At 38.0% G+C, this 24,000-nt stretch overlaps 1 protein-coding gene across 6 annotated transcripts in view; it reads right to left on the bottom strand.

The window, feature by feature from the left end:
• The window catches only part of CRAT (carnitine O-acetyltransferase), a 475,040-nt gene that overhangs the window by 311,156 nt on the left and 139,884 nt on the right, over positions 1-24,000 (bottom strand). For all 6 annotated transcript variants that reach the window (XM_044058286.1, XM_044058287.1, XM_044058289.1 and 3 more), the window contains one exon: positions 23,413-23,578. In XM_044058286.1, coding sequence (XP_043914221.1) covers positions 23,413-23,578 — 166 coding nt within the window. The remainder of the gene's footprint in view (positions 1-23,412; positions 23,579-24,000) is intronic.

The following is a 24,000-nucleotide window of genomic DNA, read 5'->3' as shown; positions in this document are numbered from 1 at the left end:
GTTCCTTTAAATTTGTACCACAGCTGCACTTTGTGCAGTGTTGTGCAAACCTGCACTCGATAGACACAGGCACTTCGGTTGAAGTTTTACTCCTTGCAAGCCTAGTCAGAGAGGGTCACCAAAGCAATGGCTGAAGGTAAAACTGTGCACACGGCTTACCTCAACAAGGCCAAGGCTAGTGATACAATACTCCACTTGGGCATTATAGACAAGCTTACTAAATTTAGGTATAAACCGTTTGATCACCCACTGGACAGCCAACTGGCTCACTGACAAAACCCAGGAGGTCAAAATAGATGAGGCCACCTCCACCAAGAGGCCAGTCACTAGTGGTCTCCCAGGGCTCGATACTGAGCCTGCTCCTTTTTGGCATCTATTTCTCTGAAATGGAAGTAAATGTTAAAGGTTTATGGCTGACTAAGTCTGCAGATGATTGTAAGCTGGTGGTTTATCATCAACTACCCTGCAGACTCTAGCATTTTTCAAAAAGGTCCATCTCTGACTAACAAATGGTATCAAAGTCATGGTCTTAAACTCAGTGTTAAGAAATGCATAACTGTACCCTTGGGAAGTCGACCATTCTGGCTAATTACAATGCTGATAATGCACCCCTAAGAGTGGACCCAGTGGTCAGGGATCTCTGTACTCATGTTAAGAGTAGTCTTACCTTCGACCACCATGTGGCCACAGTGGTGATGAAATTCTTTTATGTTGAGCAACTTATAAGTAAGAGCATGGCATCTAGGTCCAAAGAGGTCATTATCCCACTGTACTCTGCCCTTATTAAACCAATCAGAGTACAATGCACCCTTTGGTATGTATCTGACCAGGCATATGCAGCAACTAGAGCGTCCTCAGAGTTTCCTTACAAAAAGAATACAAGGCATAACAAACCTGCCTTATGCAGAGCACCTTAAGGCCTTTGCCCTCTAGTTAGTCTCCTATAGATTGCTGAGCGGTGATATATGCTTGGCTTACAAGGAGTCCACACTTATGAATCTCCTACATAAGAGTAAGTCAAAGAGTACTGGAAATACAAGGTCTATTGTCCTAAATGCTGGAGACACAGATGCATGACCCAGAGACTGCTCCTTCTATGAACAGGCTTCCCATCCTTGTGAAGCTAAATTCGTCTATTACCTAGTTTAAGCGCAACCTGGACCAGGAGATGGGAAACAGGAAATTTACAATCAGCCTGCCACCCATGTCACTTATGGACAGAAGTAGCTTATAAATGCTTGGCCCTCAATGTCCTACATGGATACAGGACATCATTATTCTTTTGAGGAAACTTTTCTTCATTAGCCTAGTAACAGTCTCTGAATCTATGCAGTAGTGGGCATCTGAGCAGGTGTCGAGTGTACTGCTGATCCCAAAACCTTTGCGGGTACATCAGAGTCTAACTGGGTAGCTTATCAGGCCTAGTCCTCAAACCTTTTCTTTTGGATGGGTGGGATGTCAGGGGCAGAAGGCTCTTCACCTTTACTTGGATGAGGCACTTAAGGTGCTGGGTCTCCGCGTAGGACCTATTGAAGGGTAAGAGCAAACCAGCCTGGTGGTCCACATGAATAAATAAACAATAAAATAAAAGGAAAAAGTTCATTACACTATATAGCAAAATCAAAGACCCACAAATCAAGGTCAACATTAAAAGGCTATCCAAGGTGATGAAAAAAAACAAAAAAACCCAAAAAGAATCAGTAAAACAAAGGCTTCCCATGAACTTGAACTGACGTCCAATGTCAGCGTTATTACAAATCCTTATTTATTTATTTACATCAGGAAGTTGAGAAATAACACCAACATTGCTCTGAATTTATACTGGCAACACCTACTCTGCTCTAACATATATAGCAAACATTTTACTAACAAATGTACATCAAATTTCTCTCTGGAGACATCTATATAAACCCCGCAATATAGCAAAGGACCTCAAGCCCACTATCATCATGAAATAACACTACTTTCCAAACAAAAAATACAACCTTTATGGGACCAGACAATATCATCAGGCAGCCTGTTGAACAATGATAAACATGTGCTGGTGGACCAACTCCTACAACTATTCAACTTGAGCTTATCCATCGCATTGGTCCTTGATGTCTGGTGCATAGCACTTGTGATGTCACTTCACAAGGTGACTCCCACCACAGAGCCGGGGAAATCACTGAACCATCAGCCTGAAGAGCCTCATTTGCAAAGCCACGGAATGGGTTATAACAGATGTGACAAAAAAAAAATTTTTTAAGACTACTCCCAGTAGTCCGGCTTTGTTAAGAGTACATTCTGTCTAATGAATCAGGCAAATTCATTTGAGATGGTAATGCAAGCAATGGACAGTGGTCATGCTGTCCACACAGCATACCTTGACTTTGCCAAATATTAACCAAGACAAGTCTATAAGATACCAAATACCAAAATGGTTGGGGGGAATAGTGCCCAGCATCACAATTTTGTGTTAACATCTTGTGGTTCATTTAGCCATTGAACTGGCTAAATTAAACTCCGCGATAAAGTGCCTACTGAATAAATAGTATTTTAAGGAAAAGAAGGCCCAACTTAGACACTGAACATTTTCTCTGTGGCCAAATAGTTTTTTTTTCAGCATTGCTTAACTTCACATATGGTGTTATTCACCAACTATCTTGGGACAACACTGTTCCCAAACCCACCTGTGACATCTGTATACAGGACAAATTCCTTAGCAACAACAAAAGTCACTAACTCTGGTTCAGAACAATCTTTTCAACTCGTTAAATGCTCAGTCTCTCAATGGACTTCTAAACTCCTTTTCTTTAGTGAGATCTGTCAAAGTGCAGGCAATAGTGAAAAAAAAGGGTACAATTTTTCAGTAGTACCAAGCTAGTCCAAGGGAAACCTTTACTTCTCTTCTATTGGAAGGTATAAGCCATATTTTGTTTTGTTTTTTTTTTGTAGCTGTGATTGCACCACATTTATTCTGTTTAATTTGTCCAAGTCTTGTGTGGTTTTTAATACAATGACAGGAAGGATCCCCATTCTTAAGTCATGCATAATTAAAGTTCATTAAATTATTATTGTTTCAATCTTTGATGCAAGCCAAAACTGCTCTTCATAGCACCCACAATGAGCCCAGAATGGACTCCTGCAATTCATATGGAGTTACAAGTATTGGAAACGTATCCAAATGGGACTGCAGATTCTTTATTACACCCATTGTGCCTACTACTATTGGAACTGTCTAGGTATCTTTCTTCCACATTGCTCTCTTTTCTGCCTGCAAATGCTGATATTTTATGACTGTGTTTTTCTGTATGTAATCAAAGTGTAGCAATTTCAATGATCAGTGCTACTTTTGTCTCTTTCGTGGACTACCATATCTGGTTTTATTGGTAATGATCAGCTACTTCTATAATGTAGCATTTGCACAACCCCCTAGTGCAACAATCTTACCACATTATTGTGCCTTTTAGTGTACAGGCTCTCTACCATGAGAGTATCATACCCAGCAACAATGTGTGAGACTGTTTCCAATTTTGTTTTTCAGAACTTACATTTGTATGTTTCTCCCACATTTCAATGGACTTTGTAAGCCAATATGTAAACAGTCCACTATCCTGGATTGCCATTATTAACCTTTAATCTTCTGGTTTCAACTCGCCTCTCCTTAACCATTCCTGTGTCAAGTCCTGATCAGCATGAAGTGGTTCCAGGAGACCTCTATAATTGCACTATAGTTATGGCTTCCACATTTCTTTCCTTCTCATCGAATCCCTCTCCTTATATTATTTACTTTTGGTACATTCAGTTGCTATCTGATTTTGACTACTTCTGGTTTGATTTCCATTCCTGCTCGACACTAGAATGCTTTTGCTAAACTAAATGTTGAGGTCATCCTAGAGTTCCTCTCCTCATGTATTAAAACATTCACTCTGTTTGAATCTGATGAGGTCAGCAGATATGTATGCAGTCCCACAACTGCAAAAACATACATGCAATCAATTCTGACGACACCCATACCTCCTTCAGAGAGGAATACACAGTCTTGTTATACACTGATTTTAATACATCATTTGATAAGCATGAAGCATTTTTCATGTTTTCCTGTCCAAATGATTCAAAACCCTTTGTGGTCAGTCAGTCACACCAAAACTAAGTTAAAGCAGGAAGTGCAAATCGGTTTACAGCTTGGACTTTATTCCTAGATGTCAAGACTGTTTTCAATATTAGATTTGGTCTTTGGAAATATTTCTGTATTTTACTCACATTTATTCATGTTTTATTGCAAATCTTTCATCAACTTCCAAATAATTTATACAATCCCTCCTGCTCACGTTCCTTTATATCACATTCCTGTCCCAGACTGATTTCGATACTGCTTCTTTTCTGCTTTTGCCCATTTATCATGACCAAATGATATTGTTATATCATCTGAGAAAGTTGCAACCACTTACAGTTATGCTTTCAACTCATCTGATGAGCTGCAGAGTTTTAAGTCATCCACAAAAAATAGATGAGAAGTCTTTAAGTAAGGCTGTTTTCTGAGAGCTAAACTGTAACCAAGACCTAATCTAAGTAAACAGCTTAATGGGTTTAATGGGTTAAGGGAAAGAAACAGTGGTGACAAAGAATCACCCTGGTATATATGTGCCCCCTCTGAAGTTTCTATCCCGAGATAATAATTTGTCTTTTGTCATGGCTTAACTGCAAAGTGGTTTGCCACTGTTTCATGGTCACTCTAACGTAACTGATCAATATAGAACGTATCTTGTACCTCTGTAAGCATTCCTTTATCCATGCATGTAGAATACTGTCAAATGCTTTTTTGTAATCTATCCATGCAGTATTTACATTATTCCTCTTCTTACAATTCTTTATTATGACTTTATTTAGCAACAAATAATCCTTTGTTCCATAGGACTTTTTGTTATCCTTTTGTTCTATTGCGGATGGGTTTTCTTCTTAATGACAACAAACTCTGAATCAATTACAGTATATAGTTTACACATCACTATAAGGCAAGTTAGTGATCTACAGTTTTTAGGATCATAAACCACACTGACAATTTTATATGCAAGCATTATATGTCACTTGTAATGTATCTGTTCATTGTCAAACATTGCATAGCTCTCATTCAAATCCTGCCTTCTTATAAACCTTGTTCATCATCTGCATGTATTGTTCTAACAATTCCCATTTATTTCTATGTAATTTGCTCCCACCCTTTTCTAAAGATCCCAATTCAAGTTGCTTTATCTGTTACTATACAAATGAAAAACCACTGTAAGAGAAACACCACACTCAAAATAATATGTAAAAACCTTTATCCACATAGGGTATAAATCCACAGAGGTAAAAATCCAAACAAAAAGGTTGAGAGCTTTCGACCATGGAACTATGGTCTTCATCAGAACACTACACAAAAAACATCTTTAAATAATGATTCAATAATACAATCAACAAATTAAAAAATCAAATACTATGGCAACCTTCTAAAAATGTTGTTCAAAAACAAATTTTAAAGACACAATGTCAATGCTTAAAACTATGAACTACACTTTTCATTTACACTCATCATACTGACTTTTTTTTATTAAGAACTACTTTGTAATTAACACGATTGCTTAACCCAGGTGTATAGTATGCATTTAGTAGAATTTGCCTTTTAAACTCCCTAAAAACTAACTCATTTCTTTGTCACCATTGAACTCATGGGGTATAAAATCAATCACCTTGAACAAATACTTGTTGATGTTGCACTCTAAAGAATCCCTTGCCAAAGCATTGTCTACATTACCGATCCTAACAGCATATACATGTTCATACATCCTCTTTTTTTAAGTTGCCTACTAGTCTTCCCTATATAAAATGAAATATACAACTAAAGTGGAATCACAAGTACATTTTCCTGGAACTTGCCACACCTTGTTACTTGAAGGGACCTCAAAGAAGAACCCTCTAGTATATACTTACAAAAGTTACAATTCTAACATTCAAAGGTGCCCCTCACCCCTCCTAGTTAATTTCCAGGATTGTTTTCCAGTTAGGTCTTTGAAATTTCTCCCCCTTTTGTTAATAAACTTAGGTGATGACCCTACCAAAGTCTTTAACTCATTGTTGGATTTGAGTATTCTCCAGTTATTCCTAATAATATTTTTAATGTTGCCACTGTCAACAGTAAACACCAGTGGCATTTAAATGGACCAATCTTGCTCTTGTGAAATGTTAATATTTGACATTTCTTGAACCATACTACTTTCAAGAATGTTTTTAGTAATGGTCAACAAAATACAACAAAGCTTGGACCCGGGTAGGTTAGGTAAAAAGCTTCAATAAACAAAAGTAGCAAAAACTGGGAAACACTTTCAAGGTACAAGCCCCTCTTCATCAGACAATTACACCATAAAACTATTCACTTTAAAAACATACCACAACCAATGAGAAAGCAACTTATGAATACATTAACAGCACTCTAATGTTTAAAGTGACAATGTATAAAGAAATGACTTTAAGGATATAGCTTCATTGATGCCAGGTGGCTTATCAGCTTGGAAGTACAAAATCCACTTTTGTTCATAAGCTGCAGTTCTTACTTTAGTATTAACTCCCCTAACATCCACATTTATTAATTCTAAAACAAAAAATCTAAAGTTATGTTATGTTCCTGAAGTAATTACATGTTTCGCTAAAGCACTGGTGTCACTACCATTCCCGATTTCCCTAATGTGTTCCTGTACAGGTACTCTAAGTGACCTATTGGTTTTACCAATATAGTAGGCACAACAGGTAGTACAGAAACTATTGTAAACCAGATTAATAGATTAACAATCTGCATAAAAACAAAATTCAATTGAATGATGTAATACCGGATGTGTAAAGTTAGCCCCTGTAAATATATATTTACAGATGTTACAATGCCTACACATGTGTACCTAATGTATGAGGAGGAGTGGGCAATACATTACCTTGTTTCTTCAATGCCTATACATGTGTACCTAATTTAGGAGAAGGAGTGGGTAATGCATTATCTTGTTTCTTATAACACAGGTGCCTCTTAAGTGATTTATTATTCTTAGAAAATTGTGGTGTAACAGTAACAATGTCCCCAAGTTCCTCATTAGCAGATAAAATGCTCCAGTGCTTCTTAATCACATCACATATGGCACCTACATCACTCGAAAAAGTCTGGCCCAATGGGAGAAAGAACATACTTTCCATGGGCAATGAGCTTGTCATCATTTGTTTTGGTATAAACGTTTTGTTGACTATGTTTTATGCTTTGGAATGGTCCCTGAAGCTGTGCTATTACGATTTGTTGACTATCTGCACACTACTACTACTACTTCATTTCTTAAGTTTTCAATTCAATTTTCTAAGTACAAGATGGATTTTTTAGATGCAAGTAAAACAGATTTGAGTGGGGTATGTATAAGTCCCTTTAAACATTAGAGTGTTATTAATGTATTCATCAGTTGATTTCTAATTGGATGTGTTATGTTTTTAAAGTGAATAGTTTTATGGTGCAATTGTCTGATGAAGACTGCTTCCACCTTGAAAGCGCTTACCAGTTTTTGCTACTTTTGTTTTAAAAAGTTTTTTTTACCTAGCCTACCCGGATCCAAGCTTTGTTGCATTTTGTTTCTTTATTTGTACTATTGCGGGGACCCATTGCCTAGTTGCAAATTTTTATTTTAGTCTTTTAGTAATGGTCCCAGGATAACCTCTCTTTTTAAACCTGTCATTCAACTCACTAGTGTACCGATCCAACATTGTAACATCCGTTGCAAGTCTCTTCAACCTAACTAATGGGAAAACTCCCAAAAAGAGGTGCTACTATTCATACCACAAATAAACTCATCCAGCTCTTTATTGGTTCCCTTCCACACAAAAAACAGGTCATCAATAAACCGATAATACAAAGAGACTTTGTCCCAACCCAGCAAGGTGGCAAAAATCTTAGTTTCCCAAAAGTTCATAACTAAATTGGCATAACTGGGAGCCATTCTTACAACTTGTGCAAGACTCCCTTTTTTGGATTTAGTTGTTAAAGATGAGAATAGTCATTCAAAGGATTCTGTGATTATGTGGCTAGCAACACACTGCTTCATTACACTAGCATGCACCCCACTTATGTCAAGTACAACATTGAAAAGGGACAAGTAGTTAGGTTGAAGAGACTTTCAGTGAGTTGGACAGTTTTAAAAAGAGAGGTTATCCAGGAACCATTACTAAAAACGTTACTGAAAGTAGTACGGTTCAAGAAATGTCAAATATTATTTCACAAGAGCAAGATTGGTCCATTTCTAGGCCACTAGTGTTTACTGTTGACAGTGGCAACATTAAAATTATTAGGAATAACTGGAGAATACTCAAATTCAACAACGAGTTAAAGACTTGGGTGTTGATCCTACTAAAGTTTATCAACAAAAGGGGGGAGAAATTTTAAAGACCTAGTGGAAAATCATGGAAACAAACTGGGGGGTGAGTGAGGGGCACCTTTAAATGTTACAACTTTTTAAGTATATAGTAGGAGGTTCTTCTTTTGACGTCCCTTCAAGCAACAAGGTGTGGCACGTTCCAGGGAAATTTACTTGTGATTCTACTTTTGTTATACATTTAGACCTGTGCAGTGCCTGTTTTTCATTTTATATAGGAAAGACTAGTAGGCAACTTAAAAGGAGGATGTATGAACATTTATATGCTATTAGGATTGGTAATGCAGACAATGCTTTGGCAAGGCATTCTTTAGAGTGTAACAACAACAAGTATTTGTTCAAGGCGATTGATTTTATATCCCATGAGTTCAATGGTGACAAAGAAATTGAGTTATAGCTTAGGGAGTTTAAATGGCAAATTCTACTAAATGCATACCATGCACCTGACTTGACTTGAACAATCATGTTAATTACAAAGTAGTTCTTCATAACAAAATGTCAGTATGATATGGGTAAATGAAAAGTGTAGTTCATAGTTTTAAGCAGAGACACTGTCTTTAAAATTTGTTTTGGAAAAACATGTTTAGAAGGTTACTATAGTATTTGATTTTAATTGGTCGATTGCATTATTGAATCATTATTTAAAGATAGTGTTTTTGTGTAGAGTATTATACTTCCATGGTCGAAAGCGCTCAACCTTGTTCTTTGAATTTTTACCTGTGGATTTATACCCTATATGGATAAAGGTTTTTACATATTATTTCGAGTGTGGTGTTTCTCTTCTTACAGTAGTTTTTCATTTGTATTGTTTGGTTACCACTGTTCAGGGGCTTTTGTGGTTTGGATTTAGTTCACTATATTTAGTACTTCTAGTAAAGTTGGTTTAGACTTTGATTTCCAATTTTTAGCAATTGCTTTTTTGGCAGCCAACTTAATTAGACTCAGCAAGGCCTTACTATGTCCAAGAAATTCTGATTCTGTATCATAGCTCAAAACCATTTCCTTAGTCACAGCACTTTCACCCAATATCTCTGACAGAGTATTCTGCACGGAATCTTTACAGTCTGCCAACTCATCACACTTCCAGAAAATATGTTCTCAATTACCTCTTTTTTCCCCATCACACCACTAACATTTGCCATCTACCAGAGGAAAAATTCTTTGGAATCTACTTTGTGTATAAAAATACCTGCGTAAACACTTCCAAGCAAAGATCCTTAATCTTTTACTCTTTGTTGCATATTTGGGAGACATACATATAACCCCATTGCTTCTCTGTGAATTGCTTATCCAATCTTTCTTCCCAATCCTTTCTAACCTTTTCTGACGGATTCTTATAGTTATCATGCAGTATTTTATATGCTCTACTAATTATTCCTTTTTTAATGGCAGCTTCTGTTCTAGATACTTCTAAAAAATCTACCAATGCTGGTCTTTAACTAAGGATCCCCTATTTATTTATCTCTGCCTACACTCAATCCTTGATAGGGAAGGCAATCTCTAGCCTGCAGTCCAAATAAATTATTGGCCTCTTCCCATTCTATTACCTTTCCCTCTCAAATTATTTGCCCCCAATACCTTGGCTCTTTTGCCAGTCTTCTCCAATAAATTCCAGCCCCCTCTTTGCCTATTGTCTGTATCCCTAACTGCAGTCATCCCTATTGGCAGAATCTCCTTTCTCCATTGTTGTGTTGGCTTAATTCTTAGAATACTTTCTGCTACTTTACAAAAATAATATTCTGTATGGCTACTGTTATTCTCCTTAAGGATCTGCATTCAAAATTCCAGTCTCTCCTTGTCTCTTGAGCTTCCCCCTGTTTCACTGTCATCTTTTTCCACTTTGAATTATAGGTTTCTGCTTGTGCTATGTATAGAAGCCTTAACTGTGTAGCTCTCAAATACCCCTTCAAATTGGGTAATCTCAAACCTCTTTGTTCAATTGGGGTAATCCCAAACCTCTATGTTCAACTGTTCAGCTGGAAGAATCAGCTTATCCCACTTGACTCTTGCCCTCTTCCCCTCACAGATAAAACCATTTAGCTTTTTATTAACTGCTATCCACAACTTCTCCTTTGGTTGATAAAAATATGCCTGACTTGTGTATAAAACTACAGGGACTAAAATATATTAACTGCTTGTATTCTTGCTAACCATATAACAGAGCTTCCAATTTAAGTTTTTCTATTATCTTTTTAGTCTCTTCCCACATATCCTTAGCTGCCACACCATAATCCTTTTTAATCCATACTCCCAAGTACTTAATTTTATCATGTCCCCATAAATTTAACTATTGCTGAACCAATTTGTGTGTGGGTATATAATGTACAGCTACTGCCTTTGTTTCTGCTTCATTATCTTTGGATCCCAAAAAGATCTGAAACTGCCTCAAAATGTTCCACAACACTGAAATGTCCTTTTCTGGTTTTATCGGGTATAAAATATCATCTGCAAATACTGTCAGCTTTTCTGGACTACCAATTAAATCCTTAAAATTCTAAGTCTCTTATTATCTTTTTCATTGGTTCTAAATATAGTGCAAATTTAGGGGAAAAAGAGGACACCCCTGCCTGGCTCCTCTGCTCAAATTATCTGAGAGGAACCCACACACTTTAATTTTCACCTCTGATCCCTCTCTCCTAATCAATTTTATAATTTTATCAGGGAATGCAAATGCTTCCATTGCCTTGTTCAAACCCCCAGCTTACTCTGTCAAATGCTTTCTCTGCATCAAGACCCACAAACCGTGGTATTTTCTAAAATTCAGCCTCCCTCTGGATCAATGTTCTGTTAATGTTGTCAAAGGTTTGCCTCCCCTCCACAAAACCACTTTGATACATATCTATCAATTTTGGCATCACCTTTGCCATTCTTTTAGCCATTATAGACAAACATTTTATAATCTTGTTTTGGGATTGAAAAGGAGCCTGTATGAATCTGGATCTAATGAGCTTTACCCTCTTGAGGTATTACAACCACCTCTGCTTTCTTCCAGGATGTTGGTGGTGCTTCTCCTCCTCTTAAAATGCTGTTAAACACAATCTTCCAGATCTTTTTTTTCCCTCCTAGCTTCGAAACTTCCACAGGAATACCATCTACTCCTGTGAACTTTCCTGGTTATATAACAGCATTTTTATTTCATCTCCTCCTATCTTAACTTTTAGTAAAGGAGTCTCATCTACCTCTAACCTTGGCATATTTAATTCTTCCATAAACATTTCCATTTGCACCTTTTCTTGATCTCCATATTTCTCTGCTTTATGCAGACTTTCATAAAATTTCCGAAATATTTCTAACAACTTTACAGGATCTCTTATCCTCCTTGTTATAGGCTCCCTAAGCTCGGCAACCTTTTCCATGTTTTGTTGCCCAAGTCGTTGCACTAAAAGTTTTTGTGCTCTGGCATTACCATTAAAAAACAGCAATCTTTCCAAACTCGTGCATATTATCGAGGTAAACCTTTATTTTCTGCTTGGCATTCTGAAATTGCTCCTCTTCTTGGTCAAAGAGGTTCCCCCAATTCTGTATCACTAACATTTGTCAGTACCTGTAAATAATTCTTATTTCTTAACCACATCTCTCTTATTTTTAACCTAGTTTTAAACTCCACTTTAATTTTACCCACTCCCTAGCTATATTTTCAGAAGAAATTTCTGTCTTCGCTAATAACTCCCAAATTGTTTCCACTACCTATTCCTTAAGTTCCTCTCTTTTCAAGAGATAGGTGGAAAAGCACCAGTGTCTCATTTTTACTTCTTTACCCTGTGCTTTTATTTTAGCTGTTATTGGCACGTGATCTTAAATAGTTATTGGATGCATATCAAAACTAATACATATGTTCCTGTGAAATGCAAGTTTTGTCTAGCCTAAACCAGTTTTTGTATCTTGAACAATATGTACAGTCACTCCTATTATTGAATTGACATCTTTCCATGCCAAATAATTTCATAACTTTCTTCAAGAATCTATCTTCTTTGGTTACATTTCCCCTTCTGGGCCTCCAGACACATCTACACTGCTGCTAATCAAATTCCATTTCCCACCTACAAGTAATATTCCCTGCTGAAAACCAAATTATTTCTCCCGGAATTTTCTTAAGCTCCATTACAACAGTGGCATATAAATACATGCCAGTGTAATCCTCTTTCCTTTCCAGTCGCCCCTTAGTACTACAAATCTACCATTATTATCTTTTTTATCCTCTATCACTATTGGAGATCCTATGGCAATTAATAAATGTACTCTTCTTTTCCTTTGTCCCAGGTATTCCACTGGATAACCATCCTGAAAAACTTTATCATTGATAAATTCAGATGTTCAGTTCTTTCCAAATGTGTCTCCTGTAGCATAGCTATTTGCACTCTACATTTTTAATATAGATCACTATTCTTTCTTTTTATATACATCTGTGAGACCAGTGACATTTAAAGACAATACAGAAAACATCATTATATTAAAAAGTTATTCCCACCTTTTATTTTAACAGCTTTCTTAAGTATCTAGTTCCATCTTTTGTGTTAAATGCACATACTAATGTTTGGCAGGTTGATCTTTCATAAGGCTTTAAATCAGTCACATAAGGTGGAAGCTTTTTCTCAGTGGCCTACATATTTACCCCCACACATATGGCATGCAATCTCCTGTACATCTACACTTCCTGTGCACACTATGTAGTTTGGTAGTGGTGCATCTCAGCCCAGAACATGTGTCTCTTGCTTCAAATAGAAGCCAGCCATGTAGTGGGGTCAGGCTGTCCCCTTCCCCAATGTGCTTTGGCACTCATTCCCGCACTGACCTTACCAGCTCTTACACCTCCAGTGTTACTAATTCATCTCAAGTCATATGGGTTGCTGCGACGTCTATCCCTCTGTGCCTTTGGAGACAGTTTTTTTAAGTTAGAAATTAGCACGCCGTTTAGAAAATTACACCCACAACTTTTCTGCAATTTCCCAAACTTTTATTTTGCTCTCAAAATCCACATTTTTTTTAACTTATGATGCTGTTAAAATGCTTGCAGCATTTTTAGTTACATTCAAGTAGATCTGACAAATGATTTTTTAGATCTGACAAATGATTTTTTTAGGAAAATGTTACACTAAAAGGAGAGTCATTTTGCAACTGATTTATTTTGCATTTGGTTTAATTAAAGCTTGATCACAAATTCTGAGTCAAAACAGGAAAACAGGCAAACAGAGAACTTTTCAATGACAGAGTATTGAACATAAGTGTGAGAAAAGGTGAAAATGTCCCCACTTACACTGATAAGGCAGTAACTACAATGTTTTGCTCTGTATGGCCACATAGTTTCCTTGCTGTTAATGGCTCATGCTAATTATTTATTTTACATTTTTTTATTTTATTTTACATTTGTTAACCGGGGGTGTCTGAGCCGAAAAGGCCCATTTTCAGCAGAGGCCCAGGGAGAAAAGCTCCACACAGAAAAATTACAGATGCATTTAGATATTTAGACATTATCAGTATAGACACAAATTACAATAGACATGCTTTTACAGTGGTATACAGCACATCAACAGTTACAGTGGAGAACACAAAAAAAATATATCAATTTAAAAATAAAGGTAATTAATAGATTTGTGGTGTACAGCTGAAATTTGGAACACAAGTAGAATACATACAAAGTACACAGATACAGTACATATATTGTAGATTAGCCAGTGTTTGTGAGTAACAGTGAAAACTATCAAGTACTCTAGGTTTAGTATGTGTACTTTATCTGCTTTCACTAGCCTTTAAAGCAATCATGGCACTGTCAACTTTGCTTGAGATGTTGCCTAATGAGGTTTGAGACTTTGGACGATGTGTTTTGTATGCTAGTGGGGAGAGTGTTCCATTTTTTAGCCACTGAGCTACTATATAGTGAGTCTCCACAGCTATTGTAGCTGTTGGTGACTAAGTAGTAGTTTGCTTGATGATCTAAGAGGCCTTTTCGCTGAGTGATGTACTAGGTTTTTGAGGGCAGGACATTTATTGGGGATGTAATAGATAGAATGACAGAGGCAGAGCTGATTGTAAGTTAGGAGGTTGGGCAGCTCAAGCCAGTGGAGCTGTCTCAAAGCAGTACAGTGATGAGTTCTATATGAGCAATTTGCAGCAAAGCGGGCAATTCTGTTATAGCAGGCTTCCATTATGCTTAGTTCAGTTTTGTTGACATTAATCAGAATGGGAGATGCATAGAGTAGGGTGGATAGAAGTTGGGAGCGAGCAATGGCTGATCTTGTGTTGTTGGTAAGAAATGGTTTGATACGGTAGAGTGATCCCAGTATGGCATATACTTTACTAGTTAAGTTGAGATGACCATCAAATTTTAGGTGGGAGTCTATGGTTATTCCCAATAGCTTAGCCTGTGCCACTGGAGCGATTGGAGTAGCATTTGTGGAGTAGATAGTAAATTGACAGTGTTTTTGTTAGAACTGGTTATAATCATAAGCCGAGTTTTCTTTGGATTGAGGATAAGTTGGGCTTTGGTAAGGTAGTTTTCAATGTCAGACAATGCTAGTTGAGTTGTTTGCAGGTGGGTGGGAATGTTTTGTGCAGCACAGACTAAGGTAGTATCATCTACAGACTGAATGATAGATGCATGCTGTGTGGAGGTATAGAGGTCATTTGTGAAGACTGAATAGTAGTGGTCCTAAGATAGAACCCTGCGGGACTCCTGTAGTTATGGGCAGTTGAGGAGAGACAGCATTTTCCCATTTCACTGCTTGGTACCCGTCAGTTAAGTAGCTTTGGAACCAGGTAAGAGTGTAATTTGATAGGTGATGTTGGTTTAGTTTATTTAGCAGGATTTGGTACAAGACTGTCAAATGCTTTGGACATATCCAAAAAAAGAGTTGACACCTGCGGGCCTTCATTTCTGAGATTGTTTACTGTGTCTGTGAAGCAGAGGAGGGCTGTAGTGGTACTATGGGCAGGTCTGAAACCATGCTGAGTAGGGTGACAGGATGTTGCTCTCTAGGAGACATTTTAGCACTTTGTATGGATGCATTTTTTTAAGATTTTGGCCGGGGGGAGAGTAAAGCAATGGGTCTGTAGTTAAGTTCAGCAGAGGTCCCACCTTTATGTATGGGTGTAACACAGCATATTTTCCACAGTTTGGGTACATAGTTTTCAACAATCGCTCTGTTTATGAGAGTGGAGACTGGGATAACAATAGCATCTGCTGTGAGTTTCAAGAAATAGCTGGGGAGTAGGTTGGCTGCTGTTGATGAGGTTTTTAGTTCGGACAGCATGCTTTTGATTGAAGTGGTTGGTAGAAACTGTTTTGAGGGTAAAGCTTGTATTCGTGTTTTTTGTGTTGGGGGGACAGTGAGGTGGGAACTGTCCTGTGATACTAAGGATAGAATTGAGTTCACAAAGTGGGAGTTGAATTGTGTTTCAATGGATGGTTGGTTTGGGGGTAGCCTTTTGGGTGGGTTTTAGTAGCTGGTTTACATTTTTCCAAAATTTTTGGGGGTTGCGTTGGTATTTAGTTTGTAATGTCGTGTAGTAGGATTTTTTTTTTGCCCAGCCTAATGCATTTTTTTTGCATGGTTGCGCAGTTCTTGGTACTTAGGCTTTGTGTTTCTTTGGTTTTTAGAAAGTAAAGCCAGGCAGTGTGTCTCTGGACTTGAGGATTTGTTTGGTTTCTTTACTGAGACAGGGGTTTGCAGAGGTTTCTTTGTTGAGACAGGGGTTTGCAGAGGTTCTAACCTTGATTTTGAGCAATGGATAGACAGTGTCTAGGAGTTATAGAAATGTTTTGTTGAAATATACTACAGCCTGGTCAAGTGGGATGGGGTTTTATGGGGGTCCAGTCACAGTTACAGAGAAAAGTATTGAGGACCTCAGGAGAGAATTTTTTGTGTTTCTAGTGGATTTATAGTTAGTGGTTTTGCATATGCTTGTTCTACTACATACAAGGTATATTATGTTGTGGTCCTTAAGGTGTCGGGGAGACTGCCTGTGTGGGGGGTACAATGTGGGGTTGTTAGGACCCAGTCAAGGACCGATTCCCTTTTAGATTTTCTACCACATCTAGTTGGAATCTGGACTAGCTGCTGGTAGCCATGGAGATTTATTAGATTACTTGGTGGTTCTGATATACAGGTGAACCAATCTAGGTTGAAATCCCCCAGAATAGGGATTTCTTGCGAGTATGTGGAAGAACACCAAGATGAGAAGTCTTCAAGGTTAGCAGGTGTATTACCAGATAGAATATAGATCAGAATTGTGGTGATGACCTTTTTTAGGGTGAAGTTAAAGTTGTGGGATAAGTATGTCCCAATTATGGGGGGAGGGGTAGGAGTTTGGTAATTGACATGCAGTTAAGTTGGACTTGTACAGTAAGGCAGTTCCACTTATTAATTTAAATATACATCAGAGGTTTAAATGATGATTGCTTATAAAACAAACAAACATATCAACTCCTTTAGTACGGACAATTTTCATGAAGGCAGTATTTCTATATGTTTACAGCAATTTAAGCTTTTAGCATTCAAAGTTTATCAACAGAGCTACAGACCTATTAGTCTGACTAGTCTCATTTGCATGGAAATAATTAATGATATAGGAAACCTTCAGACACTTTTCCCAACCCAGTTTAGTTTTGTCAAAGGCAGGTAATGCTTACTGAACTTGGCGAACTAATTTGAGAAGGTCACCAAGGCAACAGATGTGGGCAAAACTGGGCACGCTGCCTACCCTGACCTAGCTAAGGCATTTGATAAAATACTCAATTGGGCATTGTAAAACTCATAGAATTAGGCAAAATCTCTATGTAACTCGCTGGACAGCCAGCTGACTTGCAAATAAAACCCAAGATGTTAGGATTGGAAAGACTACATCCACACTAGTGGAGTCCCCCACACCTCTGTGCTGGTTCTGCTATGCTATTTGGCATATATCTTTTGGAAGTCAAAACCAATATCAAGGGACTGGCTTATGTTTCTTCCTAGCTTGCAATCATATGCCATCACAGAAACCTCCCAAGATGCTATCTTACAGGAAGGTCTAACTCAGTGTCAAGAAATGTACAGTAGCATCTTTTGGGAAGAGACACCCAGGGAAACTACCTCATTGATAACGCCCCTAAAAGTAGGCACAGTAGTCAGGGATTTGGGTACTTGTGTAGATAGTAACCTGGCTTTTTCGACCAACATCAGCCTAAGGTGGTAATAAAAATCATTCTATGTCATTTAGTCTTTAAGTAAGGGCATATCATCCAGGCTCACGGAAGTCATCGTGCCACTGTACTCCGCTCTCATCAGAGCCATCACTTCAGTATAATGCCTCCTTTGGTATGTATTTGAACAGGCACATGCAGCAATTGGAATTTCCACATAGGTTCCTCATAAAAAGCAAACAAGACAAACACAATCTCCTCTGCAGATAGCCTTAAAGCCCTATCTCTATACTCAGTTTCCTACACACTGCTGAGATAATAATTTATGCTCTATATTCAAGACATAACAGGATCCTGTTCTGATAGGTAGTTAGTACTTGCATATGAACCTTTGTTGGCTATTTTAAGACTAGCCAATTTCCCTTACATGAGAATTAAACTCTGTACCTTGTGTCTGTAAGATAAACATTTTAACCGTTATGCCACCTCCCCAACCCCTGATGGACCCTTTGCATATCCACAAATTGAACAGCATCAGAAATACTAGCTCTAAAGATTTAAACTTTGATAGCAACTTAAATAGGACATGTTGGAGGGACAGGTATGCATCTCCAGAGAATCCTCATTCTTTGGAATAGGCCTTCCATCCATGTGAAGCAGAGCCTTTCCCCAACCTCATTCACGTGCAACATGGAGCAGTGGATGGGAAATAAGAAATTCACAGATGGCATGACACCTATGCCTCTGATGAACAGAGGTAGCTGTTAAAGCATGCCCTAACACACTTTCCCTTACAATAACCTCCAAGACATAACTTATGTGATGCATATGGGCTGCATGGCTAGGCTTATAAAGGTCTCAATGGTTATTAGCCTAGCATACACCTACAATCCTATAAAGTGTCTTAAGAGTTGAACATTATCGTGGGGGTTAGGACAACAGTTCTCCAACTAAAAGAGAAGTTATGTTCTTAGCATAATGTTCCATCTGAGTAGTAGACTTCATTCTTCTGCACTTATGGGTATACGGATCGGATTCGGATCAGAGCCGGCAAAAACTTTTCAAGCATCAGCTCTGAGCTCCAAGCTCCTCCCCTACCTACATTACCTCACTTCCTCCTATCTAGCCCCAGATTGAGTTTGCTGTCACTAAAAAAGCGACAAACAAAAACCCTGGACAGGATAACCTGAAGAGTGAGGGGGACGGAGGGAGGGAAAGCACAGAGGAAAGAAGTCTACTACTTAGATGGAACGTTATAAGAACACAACTTCTTTATCTGAAGTAGTTGACTTCATTCATTCTGCACATATGGGACAGAGTCCCCAGCTACTAGAATTCCTGGGATGCCCTTATGGAAGGATATTTCTGAGCACCGCAGAGCCAAAGGATGCTCTCCCTCTAGAAATACGATCCAATTTGTAATGAGAGATGAACGTGTGCAAATTTGCCCAAGTTGCTGCTGCACAAATCATCTAATGGAACTCTCTACCAGAAAGCTGCAGAAGTGGCCATAGTTCTAGTGGAATGAGCCTTCAATACACCAGGAGGAGACAACCCTTTGTCCTTATAGACCTGCGCAATACACAGGGTGATCCACCTTGCTAAGGACACTTTCGAAACTGCTTTGCCCAAAAAGGGTTTAGAAAAGGAGACAAACAATTGATCCGACTTCCGGAAGGGTTTAGTCCTATGGAGGTAAAAACAAAGCTGTCTATGGACATCCAAACAAATGAAGTTTATGTTCACCTCTATTCTGGAAATTTGGGAAGACTGGCAAATGTATGGATTGATTAATATTGGCTGCTGAAGATACTTTGGGAATACTAACTAAAAAGCTTTATTTATTTATTTTTTTTGAATAACATGATGACCAAACGCGAGTAAGGGAGGATAAAGGGGAAGGAATTCACTCTCAACAACTAGCAAAAAGTACCAAAAACCTTACCACCTAGCTAAGAGCTCAGAGACCACGATGCTGACTCCTAGAGCGGCAAATGAGATCTGGGGCTAGACAGGAGGAAGTGAGGTAATGTACGTAGGGGAGGAGCTTGGAGCTGATGCTTGAAAAGTTTTTGCCGGCTCGGAACCGAATCGGATCCGTATACCCATATGTGCAGAATGAATGAAGTCAACTACTTCAGATCTGTAAACTACTTTTTCAACAAAAGTGGCACAGGTAATTAGGTTTCCAGTGTAATCTGTTCAAGCTGGAGTGCAAAAATGCATGCCTAATATACATGACTTTCACTGCTTGTAATAAGTACAGTGCAAAGTTTATGCTGCTGCTGTAGATTTAAGGAAGATTTGAAATGCAGGTCCCTACACATGGCAACACATCTGTCTAGTAACCTTTGTGATTAATACAAACTACAGCAAATGATAGGACATACTGTGGGGTGGGGTATTAAAGTCTGCAATTTTCCATACAGTTTTTGCAAAATATTTCTGCACTTTGATAATTGCCTCGGCAATTACAAAAATTCTGGCAAGTTAAAACAATCTGCTGCAGAGCAAGTTACTGACTTCAACTACTTAAATGTGTGAAAAAAAGGTTATTTAGGAGTATAAGATGGATTCAGATCATAACTTTGACTGTTAGCACATTCACCAAGTGCCAGGCAAGTCAAAATTGACCAAGTGTCATGCGTTTTCTGAACAGAATACTAAACTGACCTTATAGGAATCCATTAGGGGGTTGGTAAAATGGTTAATGTGTTTACCTCACAGGCAAAAGGTACAAGGTTTAAGTCTCACCTTTCTGAATGAAATTGGATTGGCTTAAAATGGCCCACAAGGACAGCTAGCCTAGAATTTGCCTATGATCCTATGAACACTTCAATGACCTGTACAACAACAGCATTATCATAATACAAGGGTAGAACTCTGAAGTGGCTGACATACACATCATATAATTTGGGCATAAAAAATGTTACAGATAAATTGCAGACACATATGGGATGCATTTGAATTGAATGTCAGTTCTGAGACTATACTGCTTTATTCTCTACATATTCTAGGAGTTCTACAAAATATTTACTTATGTAATTGTTTTAGGGCTAAATATATAGTGTAAGGATGTACTTTTATGGAATATGTAAATTAATTAATTTTGTACCAATCAATGAATGAAAAAATAAATGCCCACAATTTTGCTGTCCAGACTTCAATTTTAAGAGAAATCTCACAAGCAAATAATAATCTGGTTTACCTGCTTTTACCAAAATGTCAAAAAATTTACATTTTACAAAGTAATTTAGTGGGGAAATTGTTCATTCCTTTAATAATTCATTGCCATGCATTGCTTACATATGCTTAATCTCTTGTTTTGGCTGCTAGCTGCATCAGTGCACCTTTATACTAAACTTTGTTCCTTCAGAAACTGCTGAGTGTGGCAGTTTTTAACTGCCCACCTAGGTGCAAGAATTCACTAACGCAGCTGCTAGCGGTACTCGGTTAATCACACTGCACCTTCATTTTACTCTGGGAAACTCTGCGTGTTATTCTTCATTAAATAAAAGTCAAAAACAAAATTAAAATTAAATAAATACCTTACAGTACAACTGCAGCAGACAAGACGACAGTGGTACTATCTTAATCATGCTGGTAAGGTACTTTTGTTCCCCATCATTTAATATCAGTAATCCCTTGACAATAAACCATCTGGAAATCCTTCCCCACAGACAACATGTAAATGAAACTTCAAATAGATTTCATTCTTAGTTTCAAATCACCACTTTCGCTGTCCAAGGCTATGTGGGAGCTAGAGCCTATCTTGACGCTCAAGGGTCAGAATGACAAGTCACAAGACAAAGGAGACGCACACACACAAACTGGAAAGCAATATACACAGTGCATGGAAATAACCCAGGACAGAATGACAGCTCATCACATGATACAGGATGAATGCCAAAACACACACACATGGCACTCTATATGCATAAGACAAAGTAGTAATCCTGGACAGAAAAACAGTCATTCATAAGATACACACACACACTATATACACGTGTGTGTATGAAAAAATATATGTATGCGTGTGTATGCATATATATATATATATATATATATATATATATATATATATATATAAAATACATTACACAAACATATATATTATATGAAATATATATTCATAAGATCAATTTACTTGCAGCATATCTTTAGGATGGGATATAGGTAGAAACCAAAAACACACACCTAAATTTCACAGACACGCAAACAGTGCAAAGAACGCATTCCAGTTAAGAATGAAAGAACCGAGTTGTAAACAGTGTACCAAAGTGCCATTACACAAAACACATTTTTCTTGGTTACAGGACACATTAATGAAACAGTGTCTATATAATATTCAATAAAATGGGTCAAGTGTTAGTAAAACAATGTTAGTAAAACATTAAAACCAGCTCTAACTTCTTGAACACTACTCGCCACTACAGCAGCTGTTGGCCTTAAATTCTCAAAAGCTACTGCATAACCAGTACATGTCAGATTATAATACAAGACAGACACGGCAGGGTGCTCACTAAACTAATCTCTCTTTGGAGGGCTAACATCCCACTATAGGTCCTTCTTGCAAATACAAGTAGTAGGCAGTATGTGGCAATAAAGTGAAGGAGGGCATGATGTTCGATATGCTCTTTACATTTCTGGTTTTGGGGAATGAGAGAGGAAAAAGAGCAGAAAAAGTACTGGATGACAAAAGATTTCTCATAGTTCCACTGTGGCAACAGGACACCTGGCTGTCACTCTACTTCTCCCCCTGCCAAACTCTATAGTGCCCTACCCCGAAGAATCAACTGCATGTACCTAATTGGACCATTTGTTCTGTAGGGGCAGGAGCCAGGCATCCCCAGGCTAGATAAGTCATAAATTCCATTCATTACTACCTGGGAAGCCCAATCAGCCCAACCATTCCCTTGCATGAGAGTCAGGTAAATCAGGAGAAGACCAGCCTGCAGATCCATTAGAGTGGCCTACCTTTCCCTCATTAACTTATGACAGCTGCCTGCTTATGAGTGAAGCACATATGCTTCCATGCACACCTACGTACCCCAACTCAGCAGTATACAAGTGCAACTAGCAACAAGGGATTGCCCGACCTCTGCCAAGGGTGATCCCCTACCCACCAGTAGCCGTGAGTGAGATGGTCCACGCCACCCCACCCCTTTCAAGAACAGGTGAGACAGCATTAGCTTCTAAAGTTCATTTTCATTTGCCTGTACCCTCAAGTACCCATACTACTAATTGACACATCACAGACTTCATCTCTTTAGACCATAGAGTCAGGCTATTCTAGATATTTGTCCATAATGAGGAGTCTTTTTTTGTTGTTACCACAGAGATATAAAGTACCATGGTGCAACCAAATTCTGCAGGCAGTGGGCAACAGTATTTGGGAAGAAGAAAGCACAGACTAGAATCTTCCAAGCACAGACTAGAATCTTCCAAAAAAAAAAAATGAATGAACTGATAACTGAAATAAAATATAATAAACAGACATGCTTACAAAAAATAAAGGTCCTCTTCATTTACCTACTGTATAACTCCATATACTACAGTTTCACTCTGTAAAAAACTATATATTACATTACATAAACCCAAAAACAAAAACGATGTCAGGCTATCACTAAATTATGAGGAGTGCACAATATGAAATACTACAACCTATAGGCTTTATTTCCACTGTGACCTGAACTAGCGTTTTTATGCAGCTCAATAACAGGTAGTTTGTAATGATGGCGTTACGACTATATGAAGAGCTCATCTGTGATACAGGACAGTGGACTAGTGCCTACGGTGACCATTTTTTCTGAGCTATCCAATCCCTTAAATGTCAAGAAATTTAACAGAAAATGAACCTTAAATAAATAAAAATTGTACCTGCAGGTTATGCACAACTGTGATATGCGTAGGAGGGTTCTTCACACGAGTGTAATTAACTACAGAGTCACGCTTGGCACCAGGAATACGGCATGAAGATAGGATTTGATAATACTGATTCATACAAAGAGGCTTTTCACCAAGGTACTCCACTGGCAATGTTTCACTAACCAAAATGGTAGGGAGAAAAAGTATAATCAGTGTGTTTAAAGCATCACAAAATGACATACTATGGGAGAAAATCAGCACTTATTTTGTAAAGATCTACACACGCCATAAAAAGACCACAAGAAACCAGAAAGGTAGTACAGTCATTAGTCAAGTGAACCACTCTGATTAGAAATGAAGGCAAAAAAATATTGAAAAATATTTTATTTCCATTTTAATTACAGTGCATAGGTAGCAACTAAACAGTATCTACACAGAGTTAATTTTCTGCTGACAGGCCTTATATATAAAGCCTGGAACATTTATTTGACATTGGTTGGATCTAGAGCTCTTTACTGAATTTCATCTGACAAAGCTAAACATTTCTACCCTAGAAAAAGTCTTTGTTGGGGGTAAGCTTCCCATTCTATCTAATTCCCC

Source organism: Protopterus annectens, chromosome 16.part0, assembly GCF_019279795.1.
Source record: "Protopterus annectens isolate FY-2018-M chromosome 16.part0, PAN1.0, whole genome shotgun sequence".
Lineage (NCBI taxonomy): Eukaryota > Metazoa > Chordata > Ceratodontiformes > Protopteridae > Protopterus > Protopterus annectens.
The sequence above is the reverse complement of the archived record's forward strand: the minus strand, read 5'-3'. Positions and strand labels throughout refer to the sequence as shown.